Source organism: Panthera tigris, chromosome F3, assembly GCF_018350195.1.
Source record: "Panthera tigris isolate Pti1 chromosome F3, P.tigris_Pti1_mat1.1, whole genome shotgun sequence".
NCBI classification, from domain to species: domain Eukaryota; kingdom Metazoa; phylum Chordata; class Mammalia; order Carnivora; family Felidae; genus Panthera; species Panthera tigris.
In genome coordinates, this window is record NC_056678.1 from 59,496,544 (window position 1) to 59,522,024 (window position 25,481).

Sequence of the window (25,481 nt, forward strand, 5' to 3'; positions counted from 1 at the left end):
CCTCAATCCGGAGACTAACAGCGGCAACTCGTGGGTGGGATTTGGTAGTTTGGAAAAGGAGGCACCGAACCAACATTGAGGGGAGTGGGAGGTGGGCTGGTTTGGGCTGGACCAGGAACCAGAAGCTGCCAGAAGGGACCCGCGTTGGGACGGCGGGGTGGGGGTGGGGGTTCCAAGGTCGCAGAGACCGGTGAACGAGGAATACGAAGGAGCGGCCGAGGGAGCGGCGACAGGAGCGCGGGCCGCCGGGGCGGAGACAGCACGCGGTAGCGGGTTCGAGCCCCTCGCCGGGGCCGTGCTGACGTGTCGCCCCGGAACGCCGCGGCCTCCGGCGCCGCCCCGCCCCGCCGCGCGCCCCGCCCGCCGCGCTCCGCCCTCGGCCCCGCCCGCCGGCGCCCGCCCCGCCTCGCCTCCGCCTCCGCGCCGCCGGCTCCCCCGCGGTGACCACAACATGGCTGCGGCGCCGGGGCTGCTCTTCTGGCTGCTCCTGCTCGGGCTGCCCTGGCCGGTGCCGGGCCAGCCGCACGCGGGCACGAGCCGGCGCTTCTCGGAGCACAAGCTGTGCGCGGACGACGAGTGCAGCAGTGAGTGGCGGGAGGGCGGCAACGGTGGCAACGGCGGCAACGGCGGCGGCGGGGCCGCGCGGGGGCGGGAGCCGGGCACCCCCGCGAGCCGGTCGGGGGCGCAGGCCGGGCGGGCGCGACAACGGGGTGGGCGATCGCCGGGGCCGTGCGCCGTCCCCTCGGTCTTCGGCGCCCGCCGGCCCCGGTCGGGGGGCTGCGCCTCCCACTTGTTGCCAGCGTTTCCTTTCCCTCTGCTGAGGCGGCGGGGTCTTAGGGGTGGCGGTGGCCCCCGGTTTCCTCGGGGGCGGCTCGCAGCGCTAGCTCCCGCCCGGTCCCGAGGGGAGTCGGGACACATGGGGTACGCGCCGCGCGCCCTGGGCTCCCCGCGCTGCAGGGAGCGCTCTCATGCCCCCGCCGCGGGGACTTGGGTGGGTGCAGTCGGGGCGCCCATGCGCCCAGGGCTCGGCGGGTGCTCTCCCCGTGGCGGGTCGGTGGTGGGGCTCGGGAAGTGCGCGCTGGCGCTGCCCCTTCGCCCAGCTGCTTTCTCGGATTTGGGGCTCCTACCGCCTTCTTGACAGGGATTGGAGTTTGGGTTTGGGACGAGCCCGGAGTCCAAGCATGCAGTGTATTCCAAGGTCTCCGCCCCGGCTCTGCCTCAGTCCTGTCATTTCTGTGCTTGGGTGTCTCCTTGCAAACAGCCAGGCAGGGAGGGCACCTTCGGAAGGCCAAAATCTTTCGCTCTCGAAAGAGGCCAAGAATCTGCATTGGCCACCTGGGACCAGCAGCCTCCTCTTCTTTGCGCAGGAAGCGGAATTGTTCCCCAGTCCTATCCTAGATTGGGGTGGGGGATGGACTGTGGGCGGCGAGGAGGCCAGAGATGTCCAGAATCAGATGAGGATTATTAAAGTAATCATAATGCATTCCCCCAAGGGTTTCATAAACGCGATCAGCTTTAGCTTTAGTCACTTGTGTTGTCGGAATCTCTCCCTCTGTGTTTGTGGGACCAGAATCATTCTTACCGTCTCCCGGAGGGTCTTGAATAACCTTGTAACTTAGTGACAACCAATGTTCGTAAATTGTAAACAACACATATAGAAAAAATATTCATGCCGAAGAGGCCGCATGGCTGCAGTTTATTTATATTCAAATCGGTGCTATTCACAAGCAAATTTCATAATTGGAGGAGTTTCATAAGAGGCGGAGGCATCGTGGATTGTGTTAAACTGGTTCCTAGAGGTAACCTAGGGCTGAAGCAACTAAACACCGCAAAAGTGGAGCCGATTTTACAGTTTTTGCCTTCAGTTTCCTCTGAGCAAACCCAGATGATTAGCAAGTGGGGTTGGCTAAGACCGAATGTTTGCTATGCTTTGCTTTCAAGGACTCCCTGACTTGGGTTCCTCAAAACCATAGTTAAGGTGGAGAATCACATCGCTGATGCTTCCTTAGTACAGAGGCATGGTGTTGGAAGGGCCCGTGGTTGTCACTTAAGTTGAGAAATGGCGTGTGTCCAAACAGATGTAACTGAACGACCGGCAGCGGCTGAGCAGGGTCTGGGACCGTGTTGCATAAAGTGTTTGTTTAGTAAGGTGTGCGCGTGTGTGCTGTCCTTGTGTACTTTCCAGACAGTTGTTTCACTGTGTGCATTATGTTGTCATCTAGTTTACTGTTATAGATTCTCCGTGATCTCTTCTAAGGGGGAACAAAAGAAACGTTACCACTTCCAGTTCTGATAGGACCCCCAATCTGAAATTGCCCATTACCTTCAACCTGGCCTTTCCCCCAATTCTATCTGGATTTGGATGGCTGGGCATATATTAAAATAACCGGATTTTAGCGTCAAAATTCAAAGAACCGCCTTCAAATCTATCTGTTCACCCCCCCCAAGTATGTATTTAAAGATACATTTTAATGTATTTATTGCTAATTGGCTTTAAGAAAAAGTATTCTTTCCATTCACCCTTCTTTTTCTCTGCTATTTAATTGCGTCTATTGTCCGTTCCATCTTACATCAGAAACTGTGTATTTGGCCACCAAAAAGAAAAATTCTGCTTCTACCAGTTTCTAGATCCAGTGTGATTTATGTCCTGCATTTTAAGACTGAAGGTAACTACTGAACAATTCTCATAGTTTTGCTTGTCCCTGCAATATGTGATGCCCACTTGTGATTTTTGTGTATAGACATAAATAAATGAGGGTATTTTCCCTTTGTTTTGAAACCTTTGTAATGTTGGGGACAGTCAACATTACCTACTGTCATAATAATTCCACATTACCCTGTCATGTGATTGGACCCATAATAGGATGTGATATACTTTCCCGTTAATTTATCCAGATACTGCACGGGGAGAACAGCGTGGCCTCAAGTGAAGTTGACAATGTTTACTGCTGCTGCATGGTAGCAGTTACAGCCACTTAAAGATCGTGCCTTTTAGTGTTAGTTCAAGTTAATTGACCCCTCGGGGGTTCCTGGGTGCTCTCCCCTGTTCCTTATTACCTCGGCATGCATTCACGCTTAAGCCAGACAGCATCTGCACTTGAATTTATCCAGTCGCACAGTGAAGCTTTTTAGGATTATGAAACAGCAGAGATTGAGGACAAGAAGGTTAGAGAGTTTCTCTTGAGACCAGCCATGTGTGGCAGTGGACTCCCTGCTTTTCGTTTCCCGGCATTATCCTTAGAGAAAAACAGAGAAAGCGGCCCTCTCCCCTGTCTACTTGTAGGAGATGATATATAATGATAAAGCTCTAAAGATTTTAGTTAATTGGAGCATATGAATCGAAAGCGATTGATTCCAGAGAGTACTGGAGAAACTTGATTGTTATTTACAGAATAGAAGAAACCTCCTTTCCTGATAAATCAGCGTGGACTCTGAAAGTTGAATCCTGACATCTATTTTTTTTTCCTCTCTTTTTTTTCCCTGCCTCGTCTTTACCTACAGTGTTAATGTACCGGGGTGAGGCTCTAGAAGATTTCACAGGCCCCGATTGTCGTTTCGTGAGTTTTAAAAAAGGTGACCCCGTATATGTCTACTATAAACTGGCAGGGAGACCGCCTGAAGTTTGGGCTGGAAGTGTAAGTACAAATTTGACACTTTATTTTCTTACTTTTTATTGGCTTCTGTAGGGCTATGGGTTTAAATAACTGTTTTCTTGGGGTCTTTGATGGTATTCACGTGTCCCCTCTGCTGGACTGGGAAAACAGGATGGCTGTGTGTCACCAGCAGGCATCAGGCCTGGCCCTAGGTGGGGGCTCTGTTCCTTAAACAGGCCCCAACTGCTTCTGGTTATTGCTGCTCAGCATTAAGTCATGAGCCTTATCAGCTGTGGCTCCTCCGCGCACAGGAAAGGTTGAAGTGGCGAAAACTGAAAATTCTGAACTTCATTGCCGTGAGCATTAGCCCTAATCCTGTAAACTTTGTGCAGGACTGTGTTTCAGGTGTTCATGTTTAAAGTTGATTGTGTGTTTCTTTTTTTCTAAATTGTTATTTTTTAATTTTTAAAAAATGTTTATTCATTTTTGAGAGAGAGAGAGAGAGAGAGAGAAGGTGGGGGAGAGTCAGAGAGAGAAAGAGACACAGAATCCAAAGCAGGCTCTGAGCTGTCAGCACAGAGTCCGACGCAGGGCTTGAACCCATGAGCCATGAGATCATGACCTGAGCTGAAGTCAGATGCTTAACCGACTGAGCCACCCAGGTGCCCCTCTTTTTTTTCTAAATCATTAACATTTGTGAAAGATTGGCAGGTCTGGAAATAGGCAGCCTAATCGTGTATATTGTCACCGGTCTGTTAAAAGAGCAAAATGCCCTTTTCACTGTGTGTTTTTCTTGTTTCCATGTTTTGTTTGCATCTTCTGGGTCAGGCTGCTGCCCACCCCCGTCCCCCACTCTTCAGACACTTGCTCCTGGAGGGCCCCCGGCTGTTGTCTTCCTGGGCAGTTTTACAGGTGCCCTGATGGCAGATGTGGAAAGCAGTGACTCCATCGTGCTTTAGAATTAAAAAAAAATTTTTTTTTTAATTCAAGTATAATTAACACACCGGGTTATATTAGTGTCAGGTGTACAATATAGCAGCTCTACAATTCGATACGTTACTCGGTGCTCATCATAATAATTGTGCTCTTTAATCCCCATCACCTATTTCCCCCCCCCCCCCCCACCTCCCCTCTGGTACCCAGCTGTTTGTTCTCTGGATTTAAGTGCCTGTTTTTTCGTTTGCCTCTTTTTTTCCTTTGTTTCATCTCTTAAATTCCACCTATGAGTGAAATCATATGGCATTTATCTTTCTTTGCCTGACTTATTTCACTTAGCATTATATACCCCCTAGGTTCATCCATGTTGTTGCAGATGGCAAGATTTCATTCTTTTTTATGTCTGAGTAATATTCCAGTGTGTGTGGTATGTGTGTGTGTGTGTGTGTGTGTGTGTGCACGTGCATGCATGTATGCACACGCTATGTCTTCATCTGTTCATCTATCGATGGACACTTGGCTGGCTTCCATGTTTCGACTGTTGTAAATAAAACTCGGGCTTTGATGTTTTTAATGAGGAGATTCCCTAGGAGTGACCTGATTGAAAGCCTTATGAGTTATCGTCCTTTCCAAGAAGTGTGATGTGTGGACTGCTTCTTTACCAAAAGGAGTGAGAATTCTTCATGTGCTTAGGATTATCCAAACTTCCAGATATCCAGTCCCTGCTGTGGAAACTTTTACTTTCCATAAAATACCAGACAACAGAAAATAAGGCTTGAGAAACCTACATAAGGGGAAAAATAGGTTCATTTTGTTGGTGTTACAGATTCCTTGGGGGGGGGGGATCTTTTTTTTTTTAGTTTTTGTTTTTGACAGAGAGAGAGAGTGGGGGGGGGGGAGGAGCAGAGAGAGAGGGAGACACAGAATCTGAGGCAGCTCTAGGCTCCAGCCTGTCAGTACAGAGCCTGACATGCGGCTTGAACTCATGGACTGCCAGATGGTGATCTGAGTTGAAGTCGGACACTCAGCTGACTGAGCCGCTCAGGTGCCTCCCTAGGGGTGAATCTTGAGCGACCACCTAGCTGGTTAGGTTCAGCCCTTACAATTTAGGCAGAGTCCCGGTTGAGTCACTGTGTACAAAGAAGGATCTGTTCTGCTTCCTGCAAGTCTGCCGCGTGAGATTTCTTGATAATCTTCACTCTGGGAAAGTTTTTTCCATGTACCTAGGCCTGTTTTATACACGGTGAAGTGGTTGAGTTGGAGCATTTGGTAAGTGAGCTTGACATACATGGCGTTTTCCTTTGGCCATATTCACCTGTCATGGTGCCTTCTTAGGGAAGCCCTGCCCTCAGCAGCCCAGCCAGAAGGGATCTTGCTGTCTGATAACTGTTCAGGTGGCACTTTGCACTGCTCACGTGGCATCCCCTATATTGCCTTTTTTTTTTAAGTTTATGTATCTATTTTGAGAGAGAAAGAGCGCATGCTGGGGCGTGAGTGGAGGAGGGGCAGAGAGACAGGGAGAGGGAGAATCCCAAGCAGGCTCTGCACTGCCAGTGTGGAGCCTGATGTGGGGCTCAATCTCACGAACTGTCCACCCGGGTGCCTCGCAGAATGACTCTTGTTTCTTAGTTTTCATCCTGCAGTCTTTTTTGGTTTCTTGGAGTTTTCAGATTTTAACTGCCAGTGTAGCAGTTTTTAATTACCCTATCTTATCTAATCTTCAAGGCTGTATTCTATCTAGTGCTAAGACTGGCTTTCACATATTTGCCAGATAGAACAACAGCACTCCTAATGAGGCTATTTCGGGAGTTGGTGAGAAGTAAGCCTTTTTTCCCTTGGTGGATTGGATCTGCCGCTCAGCCTCCTTCCCAGTGATCTGCTTTTCCTTCCAGACACAGTCAGTAGAGGACAGTGTGTGCCTCTCAGGAGGATGCTCTGTGTATTTTAGCTGTTAGTGCTATAGATAAACGGGGTTATTTTCTCTAGAGGTTTACTTTGCATGAAACTAAAGCTTCTTGTGTACAGTAGTATGAATTTTATTTTCTCTGCAAATACTCAAAAATCTAGTTTTTGAAAAAGCTACTACAGCCCGTTATATCAATAAATGTTTGCTGTTTTATTGTAGTCATCACTTACTTTAGGAATTTTATATTCTTTTTTTTTTTTTTTTTTTAAGTGTATTTATTTCAGTAATCTCTACACCCAACATGGGGCTTGAACTCAGAACCCTGAGATCCAGAGGCACACACTTTTCCAACTGAGCCGGTCAGGTGCACCTGATGTGCTCAGTTTTAACCATAAAATATACAAACACTTTCTGTTATGTAGGTCTTTTATCTACTTCAGAAATCTAGCTCTGTGTTTAGAATTAAGTTGCATGATGAAAGGAAACTTCAGTGGTTTTAGAAAAATTGACTTTAAAGTATTCTGTACTTAATTTTCATTGGAATAATAATCCGTGTAATCATCATAGCAATTATCTGTCTCTTGTGGTTGTACCTACCTACGTATCTATCTGTGTGTTTCTTCTCACTGATGAAAAGTCTGTCGTTTGTATTTCTTATACAGAATTTTGATTGGTATGTGTTTCTTTTGCCTGTTTTTTCATATAGGTTGGACGTATTTTTGGATATTTTCCAAAAGATTTAATCCAAGTAGTCCATGAATATACCGAAGAGGAGCTACGGGTTCCCACAGATGTAAGTTATGTTATGGATTTTTAATTTTAATTTTAATTTTTTTGGTTCTCAGTTATAAATTGCCTTTCATATTCGTCAGTTATCGCCAGTTAATGATTTTTGAAAGTCCTTGTATTTGGGCCAGAAAAAAAACAAGTTAACATTTGTGTGTCAGGTTTTAAATTAGAATCAGGTAACTTTTAAAAATAGAAAAAAAAGAAAAATGTTTGAAAAGAATTTATGGGAGACTGTGTCATTATTTGGTAATTGTCTAATATGTACAGTCATATAGGGTTTCTTTTTGCTGCTTTATATGAGAAAAAATGAAGAATTCAATATCTTTGTACTTAGTTATTAAGAGCTATACCTTTTTATAGGCTAAAGAAGAAGGTATCTCCATTAGAAAACTTTACTCATTGAATAGCTCTTAGACATTTTAAGTGTAGAGAAATCAGATTAAATGCTAAACTATGTACTAGGTCAGAAATGCCAATTTATAATAGTTTTCTTTTTCTTTTTTTAAAGTTTATTGTTAGATTGTGCATGCAAGCGAGGGAGGGGCAGAAAGAGAGGGAGAGACAGAATTCCAAGGAGGCTGTGCATTGTCAGCACAGAGCCCAACACGGGGCTCAAACCCATGAACGATGGGATCACGACCTGAGCCAAAATCAAGAGTCCCATGGTTAGCCGCCCCTACAGTCGTTTTCTTTAGTGATTTAAGGGATTATAGTTACGTTACAGGTTTGGAAAAGGGAACCTAAGAGATTCTGAAAAGGTCTGGTCTCAGATCTGCATGGTACTGACTGTACATCCTATAAAGCATTCATCTGGGTGCATGACATAGCTCTGTGATGGCAAGGATTCTGTGTTCTGGGATCCTTAGTCCTGTGGATCATTTTCTGGCCTTTTTTTTTTTTTTTTTAATTTATTTAGTTTGAGAGAAAAGGAGAAAGAGAGAGGGGAGAAGGGGCAGAGATGGGGAGAGGGAGAGAGAATCCCAAGCAGGCTCTGTGCTATCAGAGCAGAGCCGGACGCAGGATTCGAACCCACAAATGGTGAGATTGTGACCTGAGCTGAAACCAAGAGTTAGACGCTTAGCCAAGTGAGCCACGCAGGCGCCCCTGTTTTCTGGAGTTTTAAAATGTGTGGTAATTGATGCCTACCTTCATTCAGAAATCTTTGAGCAGTTTTTTAAGTTTTTTTTTTGCAGTGCTACAGATATGCAGGCAGCTGGCCTAGGGCCATCGTTGGATGAGATTGGCAGAATATATGAAGTCTCAGAGCCAGTGCTGTACTTAACATTTCTTTGTAGTCTCAAGGGTCATAAAATCAGCCCCATTACCTGTCTGGCCTCATTCCTAATGAAGAGACTCCCCAGGATATAGGTGTGAGACAGCAGTTCATTGGCCGCGGTGACCTCACTTGTTTGGGAGTCTGCCTTAGTGTACCTCCACAGCATGCTTCCCTCAGTGTTAAGAAAGTGGCTTGGAAACGGATGTGGTGAAAAGAAGAAATTCATCCCTACTGCACTGGTCAGGGCTCCTCAGACTTTGGTGAGAGTTCAGTTAGGAGAAGAGAATTACCTGTGTTGGCTTTTAAACTTACTTTCCGTTTATGGCCCCATTTACGTCAAGTTGCTTACTATTGGAGGAAAGGAAGAATGTAGGTTTATGCCTAGTCCTGAAAGCAGACCTTAATGACACCTACCACCCTGATGTAGAATAGAGTATATTCCTTACTGAATCTTGTTTTCAAGTTGTACTTGAGGTAATAGTTAAGTGGGGAGCCCCCTGACACCCTTATTTGTGCCTTTAAATTTTTATTGCCCATGCACCTATAATTTAATAAGGCTGTATTTAATAAGGCTTCCTAGGCTGATTTATCTTTCCCAGCGCCAAGAAAATATGAGCCAAAAGAAAAGTCTGTGTAGACTTAGAGCCTGACAGCAAGGTGATTCTGCCTGTCTCTAGCTGGTTAAAGAGAGGATAGTCTGGAGGGCACAGTGATGGGGAAGCTGGATCATCTTCCAGCTTCTCCTGTGCATATTATTATGACAGGAATTCCCAAGACATCAGGCACAGTTCTTGGGAGTTGGGGGACCCAATAAATGACACCCTGTTTTTCTCCACTTGTGCTCAGAACAAATTGAGAGACTCAGGAGTCAGGCATGTGGAGACCAAAGTATCACTATTACTTACTGGTAAAACTTTTCGGTGAACATGGCTTGGGTGTGCAGAAGTAATGGGTTTCCTAACTTTGTCGTGTGGAATAAGACAGACATACCCAGCCGCAGACAGGGCTAGCTAACAGGGCTAGCTAGCCTCCCCAAGGGGGCGTCCCTATAAAACTTACAGCATGGAGCGGAGAGGATATGTGTTCCCTCTAGCAGGTCCCAAACAGAAAACAGGGATGGTGCAGAGCAAACTCACCAGCCACATGAATCCTCGGGAGGAGACGATGAAGGGAAATCAGGAATATTACTCAGGTAGGAGTCCTTCTCCGTGGAAGCAGGAAACCAAGGAAAAGTGGATGCCCGCTTTTATTCCCCTCCCACTACCCAAGAACAGTCATTGCCCGAGGTTGGCACAGAAGCCCCTCTAGATCCAGTTTGAGGTTAGCCTTCATTAGCACGGGTAAGAGTTTGCTCTTGCGACACGTAGTGACATGCTAATGTTTTTCTTTCTCTTACAGGAGACAGATTTTGTTTGTTTTGATGGGGGAAGAGATGATTTTGACAATTACAACGTAGAAGAGCTTTTAGGATTTTTGGAATTGTACAATTCTGCACCTGGAGATTCTGAGAAAGCTACAGAAAAAACTGGGCTTGAGGACACACCTCTTGAAGTACTTGAGGAAAGCGACCTTGCACCTGAATCTGAACTTGAAGCTGAACCAGTAGAACTTAACTCAGAGGAGAGAGAAAGTGTGTTCTCAGAAAACTCGAAGGAACTCAGGGAAAGATCTGCGGCTCAGAGGAACCACCCTCACTTAAACAGCCAAGCAGATCATGCTCAGGGAGACCAGCTTGCATTTGAACCTTTTGAGGAAATGCTACAAGATAAACTGAAAGTGCCGGAAAATGAAAACAACAAAACCAGCAATGGGTCTCAGCTCTCGAGTGAACAGGAGAAGATTGATGCTTATAAACTTTTGAAAAAAGAAATGACTCTGGACTTAAAAACCAAATTTGGCTCAACTGCCGATGCCCTTGTCTCTGATGATGAGACAACCAGACTTGTTACTTCATTAGAGGATGATTTTGATGAGGAGCTGGATACTGAGTATTACACAGTTGGCAAGGAAGATGAGGAGGATGAAGAAAACTTGGACGACCTGCCGTTACTGACCTTCACACACGCTGGGGAAGATGTGAAGGTCCCAATGAAGTCTGGAGCTCAGAAATATCCAACAGATACAGAGCAGAATACAAAAGAAAAGGATAAGGTTGAGGTGACTCAGCCCCCTGGCATCAAAAACTATGATCAAAATATACTAACAACCTGGGAGGATACTGTCTTCTCCTTCACAGATGGTGACAGACAAACAGGCTTGGACATAGGGAGTTCTGACCCAGAGGAAGGAAGGGAGGGTGGTGACGCATTCATCCCAGATAGCAAATGGGGGAAACCACAATCAGCACCAGATTACGCCGACCCCCAAAAAGCAGAAGATGGGCTTTTGACTGTAGAGGCCCCTAAAACAAATAATGACAAAGACCCGGAAATTCACTTTACAGGAAACGGGAGGAAAGTTGAGGAATCCAAGAAGGGCCTGGCGCAGGCTGAGATGGGACTGGAGGGGAAGCAGGAAGGCATGAAGGCACACGGTCCTACTCAAAGCAGTGACCTCGGCTCTTTGCCAGCTGCTGTAAAGAGTAAAGACGTGTCGGAATCAGCTTTTGATAACAAAGAAAATGACCTAGAAGGAGCAGCTGTTCACACGTCAAAAGGAATGCTCCATGAAGAAAAGCCTGCAGAGCGGATTTTGGAGGGTGGCTCGGAGCGTGAAGCGGTACCCAAAGCTGCAGGGAGTCAAGTGACCGAGGAAGGGATGGAGCAAGAATCCGTGGGCATCACACCAATGCCGGGGGGTAGTCCGCATAACGCATCCAAAGACAACGCGGAAGAAGTGCGTGCTTTAGTAAGTGCACCAAAACCGCACACGCTTTCACTGGAGCCTCCACACGAAGGATTTCAAGAGGAACAGCGTCTTAAGACTGATGGTCAGCCTAGGCCTTCCCCTCCAGATGAAGCTGATTTGCCAAGAGAACCGGAAGAAGAGGGTCCCACTGTGGGAAGAAATCTTTCCTGGCCACAAGGAAAAGAGGTGGCCCATGCACGTGATAGGCAGATGGATGAGAAGTTACAGCTCTCCAAGGAAGTGGTCGAAGAGGACTCCTCAGGGGAAGAAATGGCTCCTTACAAGCCCACGGCGGGCACACAGGAAGTGGAGACAAGAGGCCAGGTGGATAGCCTGGAAGTGCCAGGTTTCCATCCCGAGACACCAGAAGCAGAAGCTGATTACGGCCCTGAACAACTACTGGAGGATGAAAATGCTCTAAGTGCAAAACAGTCTAAAGAAAAAAGCCCTGAGATTCAAGGTGGGCGGTTAGATGTTCATCCTCATGCCCCCGCAGGGGCCATGTTAGGCACCGTTAGTACTGATGCAGAAGCAGAAGGAAACAAAGAAGAAACTAGTAATGTCTTGGAAATTGAAAGAGAAAGTGGAACTTTGGGCAAAGGGGTGGACCCAGGGGGCAGGGAAGCGGGTGGTGGGGTGGTGGAAAAAGAAAGCCCTCTTGTGGGTAAGAGAGCACAGAGACCATCTGAAGGAAGTGACTCTCCTGACCAAAAAAATCAGACCCCAGAGTTAGGGGAAGTGTTTGAGAATCAAGATTCTGATCATTTTCAAGACAGCCCTGAGGAATACCTGAAGACCTCCGGGCCCGCTGAGCAGCCCCGGGTGGAAGGACTCTCCAAAGAGGACCAGGAGGACTTGGAGAGGGTGGCGGACACAGAGGGCCAGGGGTCTGCAGTTGAGGAGCACGACGGCGACGTGTGGCACTGGACTGCGCACAGGGCTGTGCAGCCGCCGCACGGGGACCAGGGGAACGACTTGCCTATCCTCAGCAGCTTCTTTAAAGACCAGCAGTCTCTGCGGCGGTTCCAGAAGTACTTTGACGTCCATGAGCTGGAAGCCATGTTCCACGAAATGTCATTAAAGCTGAAGTCCGCGCAGCGGGAGAGCCTGCCCTATAATGTGGAAAAAGTCCTGGACAAGGTCTTCCGTGCGTCTGAGTCCCAGATTCTGAGCACAGCAGAGAAGATGCTGGACGCTCGTGTGACCGAAAACCGAGAGCTGGGCACCAAGGAAAATAACATATTTGAAGAGGCGGCGGTCCTTGACGACGTTCAAGACCTGATCTATTTTGTGAGGTACAAACACTCCACCATGGAGGAGACCACGCCGCTGGCGACGGCTCCACCCACGGAGGAAGGCTGGGCTGGCGCCACGGAAGGTAAAGCGCCTGCCTGTGGCCTTGGGGAGTTGGGCTTGAGAGGCAGGTGGGGCGCAGAGTGGTTGGGGAAGTGCCTCCTGCCTTCCTCGTAAAGCTCTGTCCACAGTTTGCAGTGTGCCTAAAGGTGAGGGACAGCACTGTGACATCCACATGTCCCTTCCTGCTTTCTTTCTTTTAGGCTGGAGCGTGGGTCAGGATTTCTCATCCTGTTTTCCCCTTAGGACAGGTGAGACTGCTAGCATTTTTTTTCTTTTTATTAAAAAAAATTTTTTTAAGTTTATTTATTTATTTTGAGAGACAGAGCAGGTGGGGGAGGGGCAGAGAGAGAGAGAGAGAGAGAGAGAGAGAGAGAGAGAATCCCAAGCGGGCTCTGCGCTGTCAGCATGGAGGCTGATGCGGGCCTTGAACTCACAGACTGTTGAGTTCATGACGTGAGCCAAAATCAGGAATCGGGTGCTTAACCGATGGAGCCACCCAGGCACCCCGAGATTGCTAGCATTTTCAAAAGGAACCTTGACAAGCAGGTAAAGAGAAAGCTACAAACAAGAAAATGACGCCCCAAGTAAACCTGTTAAAAAAGTACAAGTTTCATGTAAATTATGAAAGGAATTTTTTTGGTAACTTAAGTAAATTCTTTTGTGTTGTTTTTTTAACTATGCCTTATGTGGGGCTTGAACTCACAGCACTGAGGTCAGGAGTTGCACATTCTACCTACTGAGCCAGCCACACATCCTGAGTAAATTCCTTTTTTTTTTTTTTTCTTAATATTTATTTTTGAGAGACAGAGTGCGAGAGTGAGCGGGGGAGGGGCAGAGAGAGCGAGGCGGACAGAGGATCTGAAGCAGGCTCTGTGCTGACAGCAGAGAGCCTGATGCGGGGCTCAAATTCACAAACCAGTGAGATCATAACCTGAGCCAAAGTTGGAGGCTTAACAGACTGAGCCACCCAGTCGCCCCCCCACTTTAAAAAAAAAATTTTTTTTTTTTTAACATTTATTTATTTTTGAGGCAGAGAGAGAGCATGAACAGGGGAGGGTCAGAGAAAGAGAGAGACACAGAATCCGAAGCAGGCTCCAAGCTCCGAGCTGTCAGCACAGAGCCCGACGCAGGGCTCGAACCCACAGACCGCGAGGTCATGACCTGAGCCGAAGTCGGATGCTTAACCGACTGAGCCATCCAGGCGCCCTGCTGCCCCCTTTTTTAAATTACAGTGTAGTTGAAACACAATGTTACATTAGTTTCCGGTGCACAGCGTAGTGACGGGGGCAGGTCTGTGTGTTCTGCTGTAGCCACCATCTGGCAGCCTACAGGCCACTACAGGACCACTGGTTGTATTCCCCACCCTGTACCTTTCACCCCTGTAACTTACTCATTCCACAACCGGAAGCCTCCGAAAGGGCTTTCGCGTGAAGTAACTGCTCTCTGACCAAGGATGAGCTGGCATCACATTTCAGGTGATGCCTTGCCTGAGTTTCTTTATCCTCACCCCCCTCAGTTTTCATCTTTTGTGGGTGTCATGTTCTTTCTTGCCTCTTTGGAGCGGTCACTTAGGTTAGTGAACTTCTCCTGGGCCCTCGGATTCTTGCATTCAGATGAATTAACCAGGGACATGACCGGGATGCAGGGCTCTCTAACACAGCACTTGACATGTGGAAGCCTTTCAGTAAATATTGATTGAACGGACCCTGAGCCAGTCTCCTAACATAACCTGATTCCTAGTTCCACGCTTTTCAGCCTGAGGTATTTAAACTGTGGCATGTGATAGCATACCAGGGGGACATAAAGCCACAGAATAAATGCTGTCTTCCCAGAGGGCCAGTTTTTCTTGAGAATTTGGAGAGGGGAACATTTTTGCATGTAATCAAAGCAGATCTATTTTCCATTAGAATGCAAAACTGATGAATTTTTAGGGTAAACTGTGATGCTTTAAAGAAATTCATCTCTCGTGTGGGTCACATTGGACTCTGCCCTAAGCCTCTTGGGGAAGGAAATGGGTTCTCACTCTTTTTGACAATTAGAGGTACTCTGAAAATATTTGAAAGCTATTTCAGTAAGCTGCCTTTGGTAACGCTAGCTCTGTGAAACAAACATGCTTGTGAATGAAAGAATTCATGTTCTTTTTGTGTGGCGTAGATATTTCCTATTTCTGCCCTTGACTGGAATTCTCTTCTGCACATTCACCTGGTTGGGCATGTGTTGGGTTTGTCGAGGGGAGTTAGGGTTATTGAACCCCTTACCACAAACGGGTTTATTTATAAAATACTTCGGAATACGGGTTTCTTTGTAAATTGTAGTCATCTGTGAAGTGAGACAAAAGCAACTGAAACTCTTATTTCCCCACTCAGTTGTGCTTCCTGGGATCCTGGCATGTGGAGGGAGGGCAGTGGGAAGGTGCCCAGGGGGTGACCGGGGAGGGAGAGCTGCCCAGTGGGAGAGGCCAAGTGGGGAGTATCGTCAAGGCTTTGCCAGCCCAGTGCATTCTTCTTCCCTGTAGGAATAGAGCCACCCCTTGAAGATAGTTTCCCACAAGATCACACAGAAGACCTTAGAGCACAGATTCCCAAAGAGCCCAGCCAGTTGGATCAACTTGGGACTGGTGACAAGGATGGCTCAGAAGTGTCACAGAAGCCGAATACTGAGAAGGACATAGACCCAGGTAAAACTTGCAGATTTTTTCTACAAAGTAGAGGTGTGTCATAAACAAGAGCTTCTAGGACGTTTGTTCTTTTCTTTTTTTTTTTTTTTCCTTTTTTAATTATTTAGGTAATCTCTGCACCCAACGTGGGGCTCGAACTCATGACCCTGAGTCGCGTGCTCTACCAACTGAGCCAGCTAGGTGCCCCTGGACATTTGTTCCTAAAGGCGGGAAATCAAAGGGAGAATAATACAGGCATGAGTGAGTGTTAAAAAACAAGAAACCCCAGAATAGAAAGAAAAGCAGTTGAGGCAGATGGATGGAGGTCAGCAGTAGGAAAAAGGCCAGAGACTATAACCAACCAAAATATCAATGTTTGGCTCTCATTACTCACGTAAATAATTTCAATCTAAACTATTATTCTTCAAAGGCCTTATGTTCTCAAACAGTAGTTTTCAACCAGACCAGCCGGCATCAGAAACTCTGGGGGTGGAGACCAGCAAGCTGTGTTTAACAAGCCCTCCAGGAAATTCTGATCAGATGAAAGTTTGAGAGGCACTGCTTTATTTATTTATTTTCTTCAGTGTATTTATTTTGAGAGAGAGCACAAGCGGGGAGGAGCAGAGAGAGAGAGAGAAGACAGAAAGTCTGAAGCAGGTTCCATATTGACAGCAGAGAGCCCGTAACGGGGCTTGAACTCCTGAACTGTGAGATCATGATCTGAGCCAAAGTTGGAGGCTTAACTGACTGAGCCACCCAGGCGCCCCAAGAGCCACTGCTTTAAAACCCACAAATTCTTCTCCCCCTCTCCCGCCCCCAGTAGAATACAGTGTGGCTCAGGTCTTGTGTTAATTTGCTACCTGGACATGGCAAAAACCTTCTTAAAAACAGTGAAGGGGATATTTACGCCTAGGTGTCTGTACACCGTAGGGAGCAGTACAGAAACTTGTGCATCGTGTCGTGGTCCCGTGTGGCCTGACACCAGTGTGTCAGCATTAATCACAGAGCGCAGCAAACACTCAGTGGAGAGCAACTCACTTCATTTGGATTGAGGAGATGGTTTAAAAACAAGACGACAAGCCCAATAATGGCATCAACAGGTTGCCACTGCAGAAAGGCTAATTGTGTTATTTTGTGTGTCCGCTGTGGGGGGTGGTGTGTGTGGTACCATTACTGGTCCCTTGTCCTTCGAGGTTGTGGTCTGTAACCCGGGATAAAGCGCTACCCGTGAGACCTGGTAGCACCGTGTGGGCCTTCAGGAGAAGCCACGGCGTGGGCAGGAATTCTGTAATTGGGGAAGAAATGACCTGTCAGAGGCCTCCCGTGTTCCGAGGACGTTGCATTCATGTATCATCCTCTCTAGTTCTAAAGTCTTTATCTCAAAAAGAGTCAAAAGAGTTTTTTCAGCTTGTTGAAAATGAGTCATACGCCACGATGTCTCGTTAACGCTCTTGCTCAGAAACTTTCAAGGCTAGGAAAACCTCTGCTTGCAGAATTAAAAACAGATTTTTTGCCCGGTCCTTCCGAGTTCTGCCACAGGATGACATGAGCTACGCTTACAGGCTCATCTTCCCAAATGTCCCTTCATGCATCTCAGCTGCCCTGACTGTGGACACTTCCCCAGGGGTCACAGTCATAGATCCATCGTGAATGGAGTCTCTGGGTGGGGAGAGAGTCCCCTCCTCCGCCCCTCACTAACCGCTTGCTGAGCTCCTAGCTGTATACAGAACGGGCCCAGCCTCAAGAAATTCAAACTGAGGTCACCTCCCCGCCACCTCCTCTAGTGAAACCCTTTCAGGCTCAGCAGAGCTTCAGGCCAGCCCCCGCTCTGTAAGCAGTTCCCGTTAGCGTCTCTGGGCGTTTACCTTGTTCTCTTTTGTGTAGCTGTCATTCATCTGTGAGGGAGCAGTCACCTGCCAGGGGCCAGACACCGTGCTAAGCACGGGTGCAGTCCACCTGCGGGTCTGCAAGCTGACGCTTTTCTACTCAGCGGTTGCCTGAAGTTTCTAACACAATGCTTCACCGGCACTGAATGAACATCTGGTAAATGCAACTGTGTCCGTGTGGGAAAAAAAAAAAAAAAAAAACAACCCATAAGATTCTGCTTTTCTCAATTCCCATGACTAAATACTGTTCAGAGAGCAGTTGTTTTGCCGGAGACATGATGGGAGACCTGGTGAGGGGTAGGGTGTGTTGGAGATACGTTCATTTCATAATGGAAGGGCGTGATGGCTCGAATGGGTGTTCTGAATTTTGTTCTCTCTAGAATTCTTTAAGAGCGTAATTATATAAGTTATATACGTATTTATATAAGACCTATAGAAACTGTGTCTTTTTTTTTAGTAAATATGTTTTAATTTTATCTCAAGTTACCTCTACACCCAACTTGGGGCTCAAACTCATGACCCTGAGATCAAGAGCCACGTGCTCTACTGACTGAGCCAGCCAGGTGCCCCTATGTCTGTATACGTCTTTAAGAGAAGCCACTGACTCATACTCGGTGGGCACTCGATAAATATTTTAAACGAAGAGAAACAAGTCTTACTCTAAAGCATATTATAAAATATTAATTTTCACCCTCAATTTTAGGGATAATTCCAACAGAAAGCAGTCCTGTTGATGCTGTTGATGCAAAAAAGAAACTAGAAACAAATGCTGAAGAGCCAGCAAGTGTCTCACCTTTGGAAAATGCAATTCTTATAATATATTCATTCATAATTTATTTAACTAAGACGGTAAGTTCGACATACATAGCTTCTTCAGATAGAGTTATCGATTAATTATGGTTTTTGAGTTGATCTTGAGCATGAGGTCAAGAACTTAAAATTACTGCTGATCCTTTGACTTTAGCCTCTGAAACGGGCCACCTGTGTATAATTTGATGGGTTCTTAGCTCAGATCTGCGGTGTGTCAGAGCTGGGCATAGACAAACCTGTAAAACATGGCTCTTCCCCAGCAGGACCTTTTAGTCCAGCAGGGAGATAAAGACCTTCACTGGGGACATAATATGATACGGGCAGAGAGGATTTTCCCGATGGGAGAATGATGTGTTGGATACACTGATTTCGTTGTGGTGGGAGGATGGGCAGAGAAGGTCAGAAGTTTCGGCAGGAGCTGAAGGACAAATGGGAGTTTGATATGTGTTGCTGAATAGACGGTGGAGAGGGAGGTAGCATGCGGTTCGACCGAGGAAATAACATGTTCAGAGAGATGGATGGTATTACAAAGAGAAGGCCTTTGGGGGAAGCCAGGGAAGCCTTTTTGGTGTTGAATAGTTGAGGGTGTGGTTGGAAGGCATCTTTTGGAGGGAGATAGGGAGATCGGTAAAGGAAGTTGTGTGTTGTGACAGGTAGTGCTACGCTCTTTGGGATTGGGATCCTTGGAAGGTTTTAAGCGGAAAGGGATGTGGTTAGATTTGTGTCTTAGAAAGAGTCACTTATGGCAGAGTATTCAGATTTATCTTTCTTAGGGAGTCAGGATTCAAATGAGACATTTAATCTGCCTGGAAGCATATTTAAGCTTTTTAGGACTTAGCTCCCCCTTGTGGTATTTGTTGAAATTGGACATTTTTCGGTAAATTGTGGGAATGAGCAAGCTTTTCAGAAGCTGGAGGCCAAGTTGTCCTTGGACCTGTAAAGAAAAGTATCCTCCCCCATAAAACTATTTTTCCACTACGTTCTGTTATTTCAAGACTTGTGTAGGAAAGAGGATTCCCCCCTCCCCCCCCCCCCCCCGCCCCGTTCCATAAAAATGCATGAGTTTTGAGCCAGGATTATCTGGTTTCAAATCCCAGATTCATCATTGAGAAGCTTCAGCAAATTACTGAGCTCTGTTTAGCTGTCCTACATCTTCCAAATGCTGATAATACCTACTGCAATTGTCGTAAGAATTAAATGACTTGATAACAAAGTGTTCAGTGCAGTGCCTGGCATTTGTAGGATCTCACCACCCTCTGCCTGCTTCTCATTTGGATGGTCAGAGGGAAGCATAAAAACACTGGATACCCAGGGAATTCAGGAGAAAGGCCACCGGGGAGAGTTTTTAGCTTTCTCCATGGTTGTGGTGGTTAGCAGCCCCCCAGGTAAAGGTGTGTATGACCTGTGCAGTTAGAATAATGACATTTTCAGTGATTAAGGCAGTTTCAGAATTCGAATTTTATCATCAGAATGAATCATTGTCACTTCAAAAATTTAACAGCCTCCAGATGTGGAAGGAGTTCTTTATTCATTTTGTTTGTGGATATGCACGGAGCCCCTTTCTAGGCCCACTTGGGGGCCACAGATGTGGTATAAAACAGGGTCTCTGCTTGGGGATGGTGGGAGAAGGCACAGACGGGAATGGCCAGGGAAAAGGGCACAATGTTACAAAGTAACATGGACTTCAAAGGTGTTGTCAAGAAAGCATTTCGATGGCCCAGTATGTGCAGAGTGTTGTGCTAGGAATAGAAGATTCTGAGAGGTATAAAGCATGATTCTGATTTTGGAAAGGTTTAAGAAAGGGGCATATCAGGTATGTGAAAACTGAGAAAATGGAAAATATCTTGAAACAGTTTTTGTGAAATATCAAGTAGTATAGATAATTCTTTGGTAAGGCTGGGGAGTACTGGGGTGCTGACTTGTTCAGGAAAACTGGACCAGAAGTCAGATTCATGGATCCACCATTGATGGAATCTTGGAGCTGGAAGGGACCTTCGGGGGCAGCTTGTCCAGCTTCACTAATTGCAGAAATGTCCTCTTAGTCACCTGGCAGGTAGTTAGGAGATCTGGGTGTCAACAGCTCCTTGTGTGAACAACCTAACCTTACAGGGCCATATGTGGCCCTGTTGGCTCACTCATTCTCTTATTGACTCTAGAGTTTCCTTACGTGATTCCTTCTTGTAGAATCTAATTCTTTTTCTCTATAGTAACTCTGAATGTTTGAAGTGATGCTTTAATTTTTTAAGTGTTTTATCACGGAAAGTTTCAAACATACAAAAGCAGAAGTAATTGTAAAATGAATCCATGGCCTATTCCCAAGTTGACAGTAATTCCTTAATATCATCCAATATTTGGCACATTAAAAATCCCCTTTCCTACTTTTAAAAATTATTTTTGTTCAAATCAGGATCTTGCTGGGGTCCAGATATTATAGAAGGTTGCCATATGTCTTAAATCAACCTTAGTCAGATATAAATGACATACGATAAAGGTTACCCATTTTAAGAATACAGCTCAGTGAGTTTTAACAAATGTATTCGCTCATGTTAAAACAATCATAACCAAGACATGGAACATTTCCTTCATTCAGAGGAGTTTCCTCATGTACCTTCTCAGTGTGTCTCCTTTACTGCTGGCTCCCGGCAACACTGAATTTCACTGTAGGTTCTGTTTGCCCGTTGGAGAATTATAAGTATAAAATGGACTCATACCTAGGAGTGAAACTGCCCTGCCACATGGTAAGTTTGTTTTAGCTGGAAAGGAGCGGCCAAACAATTCTCAAGAGTGACTGTCCAGTTTATACTTCCATAGCAATTTATGGGACTTCCATTTGGTCACGTATTTGCTAACATTTGATATTATCGGTCATAAATTTTAGACATTCTAGTAGATATGTCTTTGTGGGTTTTTAAAAAATTTTTTTGTTCATTTTTTTATTTTGAGAGAGAGAAAAAATGCATGAGTGGGGAGGGGCAGAGAGAAGGAGATAGAATCCCACGTGGGGCTTTATCCCATGATGGTGAGATCATGACCTGAGCCAAAATCAAGAGTTGGATGCCTGACTGAGCCATCCAGGCGCCCTTCTTTGTGGGTTTTTTTTTTTTTTTTTTAAGTTTATTCATCTTTGAGAGATAGAGAGAGACAGAGCATGAGCGGGGAAGGGGCAGAGAGAGGAAGACACAGAATCCTAAGCAGGCTCCAGGCTCTGAGCTGTCAGCACAGAGCCTGATGTGGGGTCGAACTCACGGAACCACAAGATCATGACCCGAGCCTAAGTCAGACACTCAACCGACTGAGCCACCCAGGCACCCCCCTTCTTTGTGGTTTTAATTGTATTTCTTGGTGATATATGATGAGTACTTTTTCACATGACCATGTTGTGTGTTCATGTGCGAAATAGCTTTTCAGATCTTTTGTCCCCCTTGTTAAAGTTTATTTATTTAAGTAATCTCTGCACTCAGTGTGGAGCTCAAACTCACAACCCGGAGATCAAGAGTCACATCTCTTCCAACTGAGCCAGCCAGGCGCACCTCTTTTGCCCTTTCTTAAATTATTTTTTTTTTTCCTCATAAATAGTAAGATCTAAGAGTTCTTCATGTATTTTGGTTATAACTTCTTTGTCAAATATATATTATGAATAATTTTTTCAGTCTATGGCTTGGCCTTTCAGTTTCTTAACGTTGCTTTTGAAGAGCAAATTTGTAATTTTGGTGAATACGATTTTATTAATTTTTACTTTTATGGTTAGTGCATTTTATTTCCTGCCTGAGGAATCATAGGCCCTTCCAACGATGCAAATGTTTTCTCATACTTTCTTCTAGAAGTTTTATAGTTATGCCTTTCATGCTCAGGTCTCTGTTCTGTGTTGAGTTAATTTTTGTGAATGGTGTCAAGTTTCATATTTTTCTTCTATGGACATCAGTTGCTCCTGTGGCATTTCTTTTCCCTTCCGATTACCTTGGCCCTTGAGTAGAAATCAGCCGACCATATTTGTGTGTCCGTCTGCACTCTGTTCAATTGATCTGTATTTCTATCCTAAGATAATACACTTTTCTGATTGGTATAGCCTTATAGTAGGTCTCGGAATCGGAAGAATTGTTTTTGGCTATTTCAGTTCCTTTGCATTTCCGTATAAATTTTAGAACCAACTTCCGGAGATTTTATTTGTTACTATGTTGAATCTGTAGATGCGTTTCGGAAGAATCGATATCAACAAATATTAAGGCAACTAATCCGTGAAGTAAGTTCATCTCCACATTTACATCTTTTGTTTCTCAGCAGAATTTTGTAGGTCTCAGGTACAGGTTTCACACAGATTTTGTGTGCCTTTGTATTTTATGGTTTTTGATGTAAAATTGTGTTTTTCTTACATGTCATTTACCATTGTTTTGTGCTGATACATAGAAACACAACTGGTTTTGTATATTTGTATCTTCAAACCTTATTGAATTTATTAGTTCTAGGACCTTTTTTTGTAGATTTCATAGGATTCTCTGTGTAGATAGGTGATTATGTCATCTGTGAATAAACACCTTTCAGAAAAGTCAGGTTAATGAAACATAATTACCTTTAGTAAAATTCACTCTTGCTCTGGACAGTTTGATGAGTCTTCACATTATTTCTTTAGATTTTTTTGTTTCCCTCCTCTCTTGCCTTTCCTTCTGGGACTCCAATTACACGTAAGTTAGACCACTTCATGTAGTTCCACAGGTCACTGAGGCCCTGTTCTTTTCTGTTGTTTTCCAGCTTTCTAGGTCTTTGCTTCAGTTTAGGTATTCCTATTGCTGTCTTCATGGTCATTGATCTTTAAAAAAAAATTTTTTTTTAATTTTTAAAGTTTATTAGTTTATGCTGAGAGAGAGAGAAAACACGAAAGGAGGGACAGAGAGAGAGAATCCTAAGCAGGCTCAGTGATTAAGCCTGACACGGGACTTGATCCCATGAGAGAGACCATGACCTGAGCCAAAACCAAGAAGAGTGACGCTCGACGGACTGAGCCAGCAGGTGCTGCCTCCTCATTCATCTTTCATAGTATCTAATCTGTGGTTCAGCCCATCAAGTGAATTTTTCATTTCTGGTAGTTTAATTTTCAGCTCTGAATGTTCTACTTGGTTCTGTTTATATCTTCCACCTTTTGTCAGTATGGCCAAGGTCAACTTCAAAATATTCTTTTCAAATTTTTTCAGAAAAAAATAAAGAAATTTTTTCAAGCCAATTGTCATCTCTGTTGCAATTTCTTGTTTTGTTTTGTTTTTTTCTTTTCTTTTTTCTTTTTCTTTAGAGAGAGAGAGAGGAAAAAAAAGACCATGAGCAGGGGAGGGGCAGAGAGGGAGAGAGAATCCTAAGCAAGGCTCTGTGCTGTTAGCACAGAGCCTGACTCAGGGTTCAATCCCATGAATTGTGAGACCCTGACCTGAGCTGAAATCAAGAGTCAGATGCTTAACTGTCTGAGCCACCCAGGCGCCCCTCTTGGTCTGTTTTTACAGATTGATTTGTCTCCTACTCATGGGATATTCCTGTGGGTGTTTTTTGTTTTTTGGTTTTTTTTTTACATGTCGACCTACTTTCCTGCTTTTTTTACACATAGTGATTCCAGTGATTCCTTGTTGTTGCTGGGTGCCAGGTGCTGTGAATGTTACATTGTTGAGCGCCTGGTTTTTAGTGACTTTTTTAAAATGTTGAGGTTTGCTTTGCTAGACAGTTGTTACTTGTGGACCAGCTTGATCCTTTCTAGTCTTATTTTTAAGACTTTTTTAAGATTGTGTATATAGTTGCCTTGACTCTAGAGGTAGTATAGCCCTACTCCTAAGGCGTGATTCTTCTGGAATCTACTGAATGCCAGGCAATGTCAGGTCACTCTAACTGACTGGAGCGCAATTTGCTTCCCATGCCTGTGTAGAACTCTGGGATTTGTTCAGCTTTCAGAATGGTGGCAGCTATTCTTTTCATCTGAGGGTTTTTTTTTTTTGCCTGTCCTTAGAGAATCTTACCTTAGGCAGATCTGCTTCAAATTCAGCAAAGACTGAAGGAAACCCCTTCACGGATTTCAGGAACTCTTTTTCTTTGTAGCCCCCGTCTTTGTGGTACCTTTCCCTGCACATTTCAGTAACCTCGGTCTCCCTGAACTCTGGCCTTCTCCTCTTCAGGGAGATTGGTGGGCTCTGTGAGGCTTCTCCCTGTGCTGAGGTGAGAATGTGTCTCCAGGCAGGAAGCTGGTTGACCAGCAGGCTCACCTCCTTGTTTTCCCTTCCTTCAGGGGTCACGGTTGTGTGCGGCCTGTTGTTCTCCACCTGAAAATTGTGTTTTTCATGTGTTTTGTCCAGTTTTCTAGTTATTTCAGTGGGAGGGCAAGTATACCCTTTCCTCTGCCTATAGATTTTCTCCTTTTGTTTGTTGTTGTTGGAATGTATTCATTGAAGAAACGGTTTGTTTGGCCTCTAGGGGCTATATCGTGTTCTGCATTTTGCTAACTACATTCCCCAGTGTAACTGAACATGTTTCTCTGACTCTTTGTATTTGCTGGGAATTGGTAGTCCGATTCAGTTTCAATATTGATTGGCAAGGATACTTAACAGGAGATGTTTGCTTTCAGCAGGAGGCATCTAATGTATAGATGTCCCTCTACTTTTTGTTTTTTAATTTTTTTTAATGTTTATTTTTGAGGGAGAGAGAGAGAGAGAGAGAGAGACAAAGCATGAGTGGGGGAGGGGCAGAGAGAGAGTGAGACACGGAATCTGAAGCAGGTCCAGGCTCTGAGCTGTCAGCACAGAGCCCAGCGCAGGGCTCGAACTCACAGACTGCGAGATCATGACCTGAGCCGAAGTTGGAAACTCAACCAACTGAGCCACCGAGGCAACATCCCTGGATGTCCCTCTACTTTTGATGTCACTAGTCATTGGTGACATTGACTAAGTCTGTTAATATATTATGGTGCAAAATGGTGATAGGGGATTGCTTCTCACCCTTTTGGCTAAGATCAAGCATAAAATGGTGAGATGGTGATTATATTGTTGCTGCTTCATTTAAAGGCTGGGATATTTCTTCAAAAAGAAACATAGTCAAGTATTGTTTACACTGAGATTTACTTTGTATAGTATAAATATTTGATTCTTTCTATTTAAATAGTTTCCAAAATAATGGCTTGGTTTCCTGGCTTCATCCAGAGATGTCCAGAGGGGTTTTTTGGTGTACTTCTTCTAACTCTATTCTAATGATTATTACAATGTCATGAATTTGAAAATAGTTGGTGTGTTTCAATCCACTGTAGTTCTTATTCTTACCAGTGCTCAATTTCTCCCACTTTTGGCTAGTGGGAGCCTCTTCAGCTTGGCTTCGGAGCCTTTTGGACACCACTCAGTGGTCACTGACACCTTCCTTGCTTTCTAGTGTGACAGAGTGTTCTAATCCTCTACATTTCCTGCCTGCA

The 25,481-nt window shown here is 45.3% G+C and overlaps 1 protein-coding gene across 8 annotated transcripts in view; it reads left to right on the plus strand.

Annotated features, from left to right (window-relative positions):
• Positions 1 to 409: 409 nt before the first annotated feature.
• Positions 410 to 25,481, plus strand: part of MIA3 (MIA SH3 domain ER export factor 3) — a 54,346-nt gene continuing 29,274 nt past the window's right edge. For 5 of the 8 annotated variants that reach the window (XM_042976173.1, XM_042976174.1, XM_042976179.1 and 2 more), the window contains exons 1-7: positions 410 to 584; positions 3,502 to 3,635; positions 7,142 to 7,228; positions 9,899 to 12,725; positions 12,904 to 12,951; positions 15,219 to 15,380; positions 17,949 to 18,094. In XM_042976173.1, coding sequence (XP_042832107.1) covers positions 452 to 584; positions 3,502 to 3,635; positions 7,142 to 7,228; positions 9,899 to 12,725; positions 12,904 to 12,951; positions 15,219 to 15,380; positions 17,949 to 18,094 — 3,537 coding nt within the window. In that variant the 5' untranslated portion in view covers positions 410 to 451. The remainder of the gene's footprint in view (positions 585 to 3,501; positions 3,636 to 7,141; positions 7,229 to 9,898; positions 12,726 to 12,903; positions 12,952 to 15,218; positions 15,381 to 17,948; positions 18,095 to 25,481) is intronic. The other 3 variants (XM_042976175.1, XM_042976176.1, XM_042976181.1) reach the window with 2 other exon arrangements.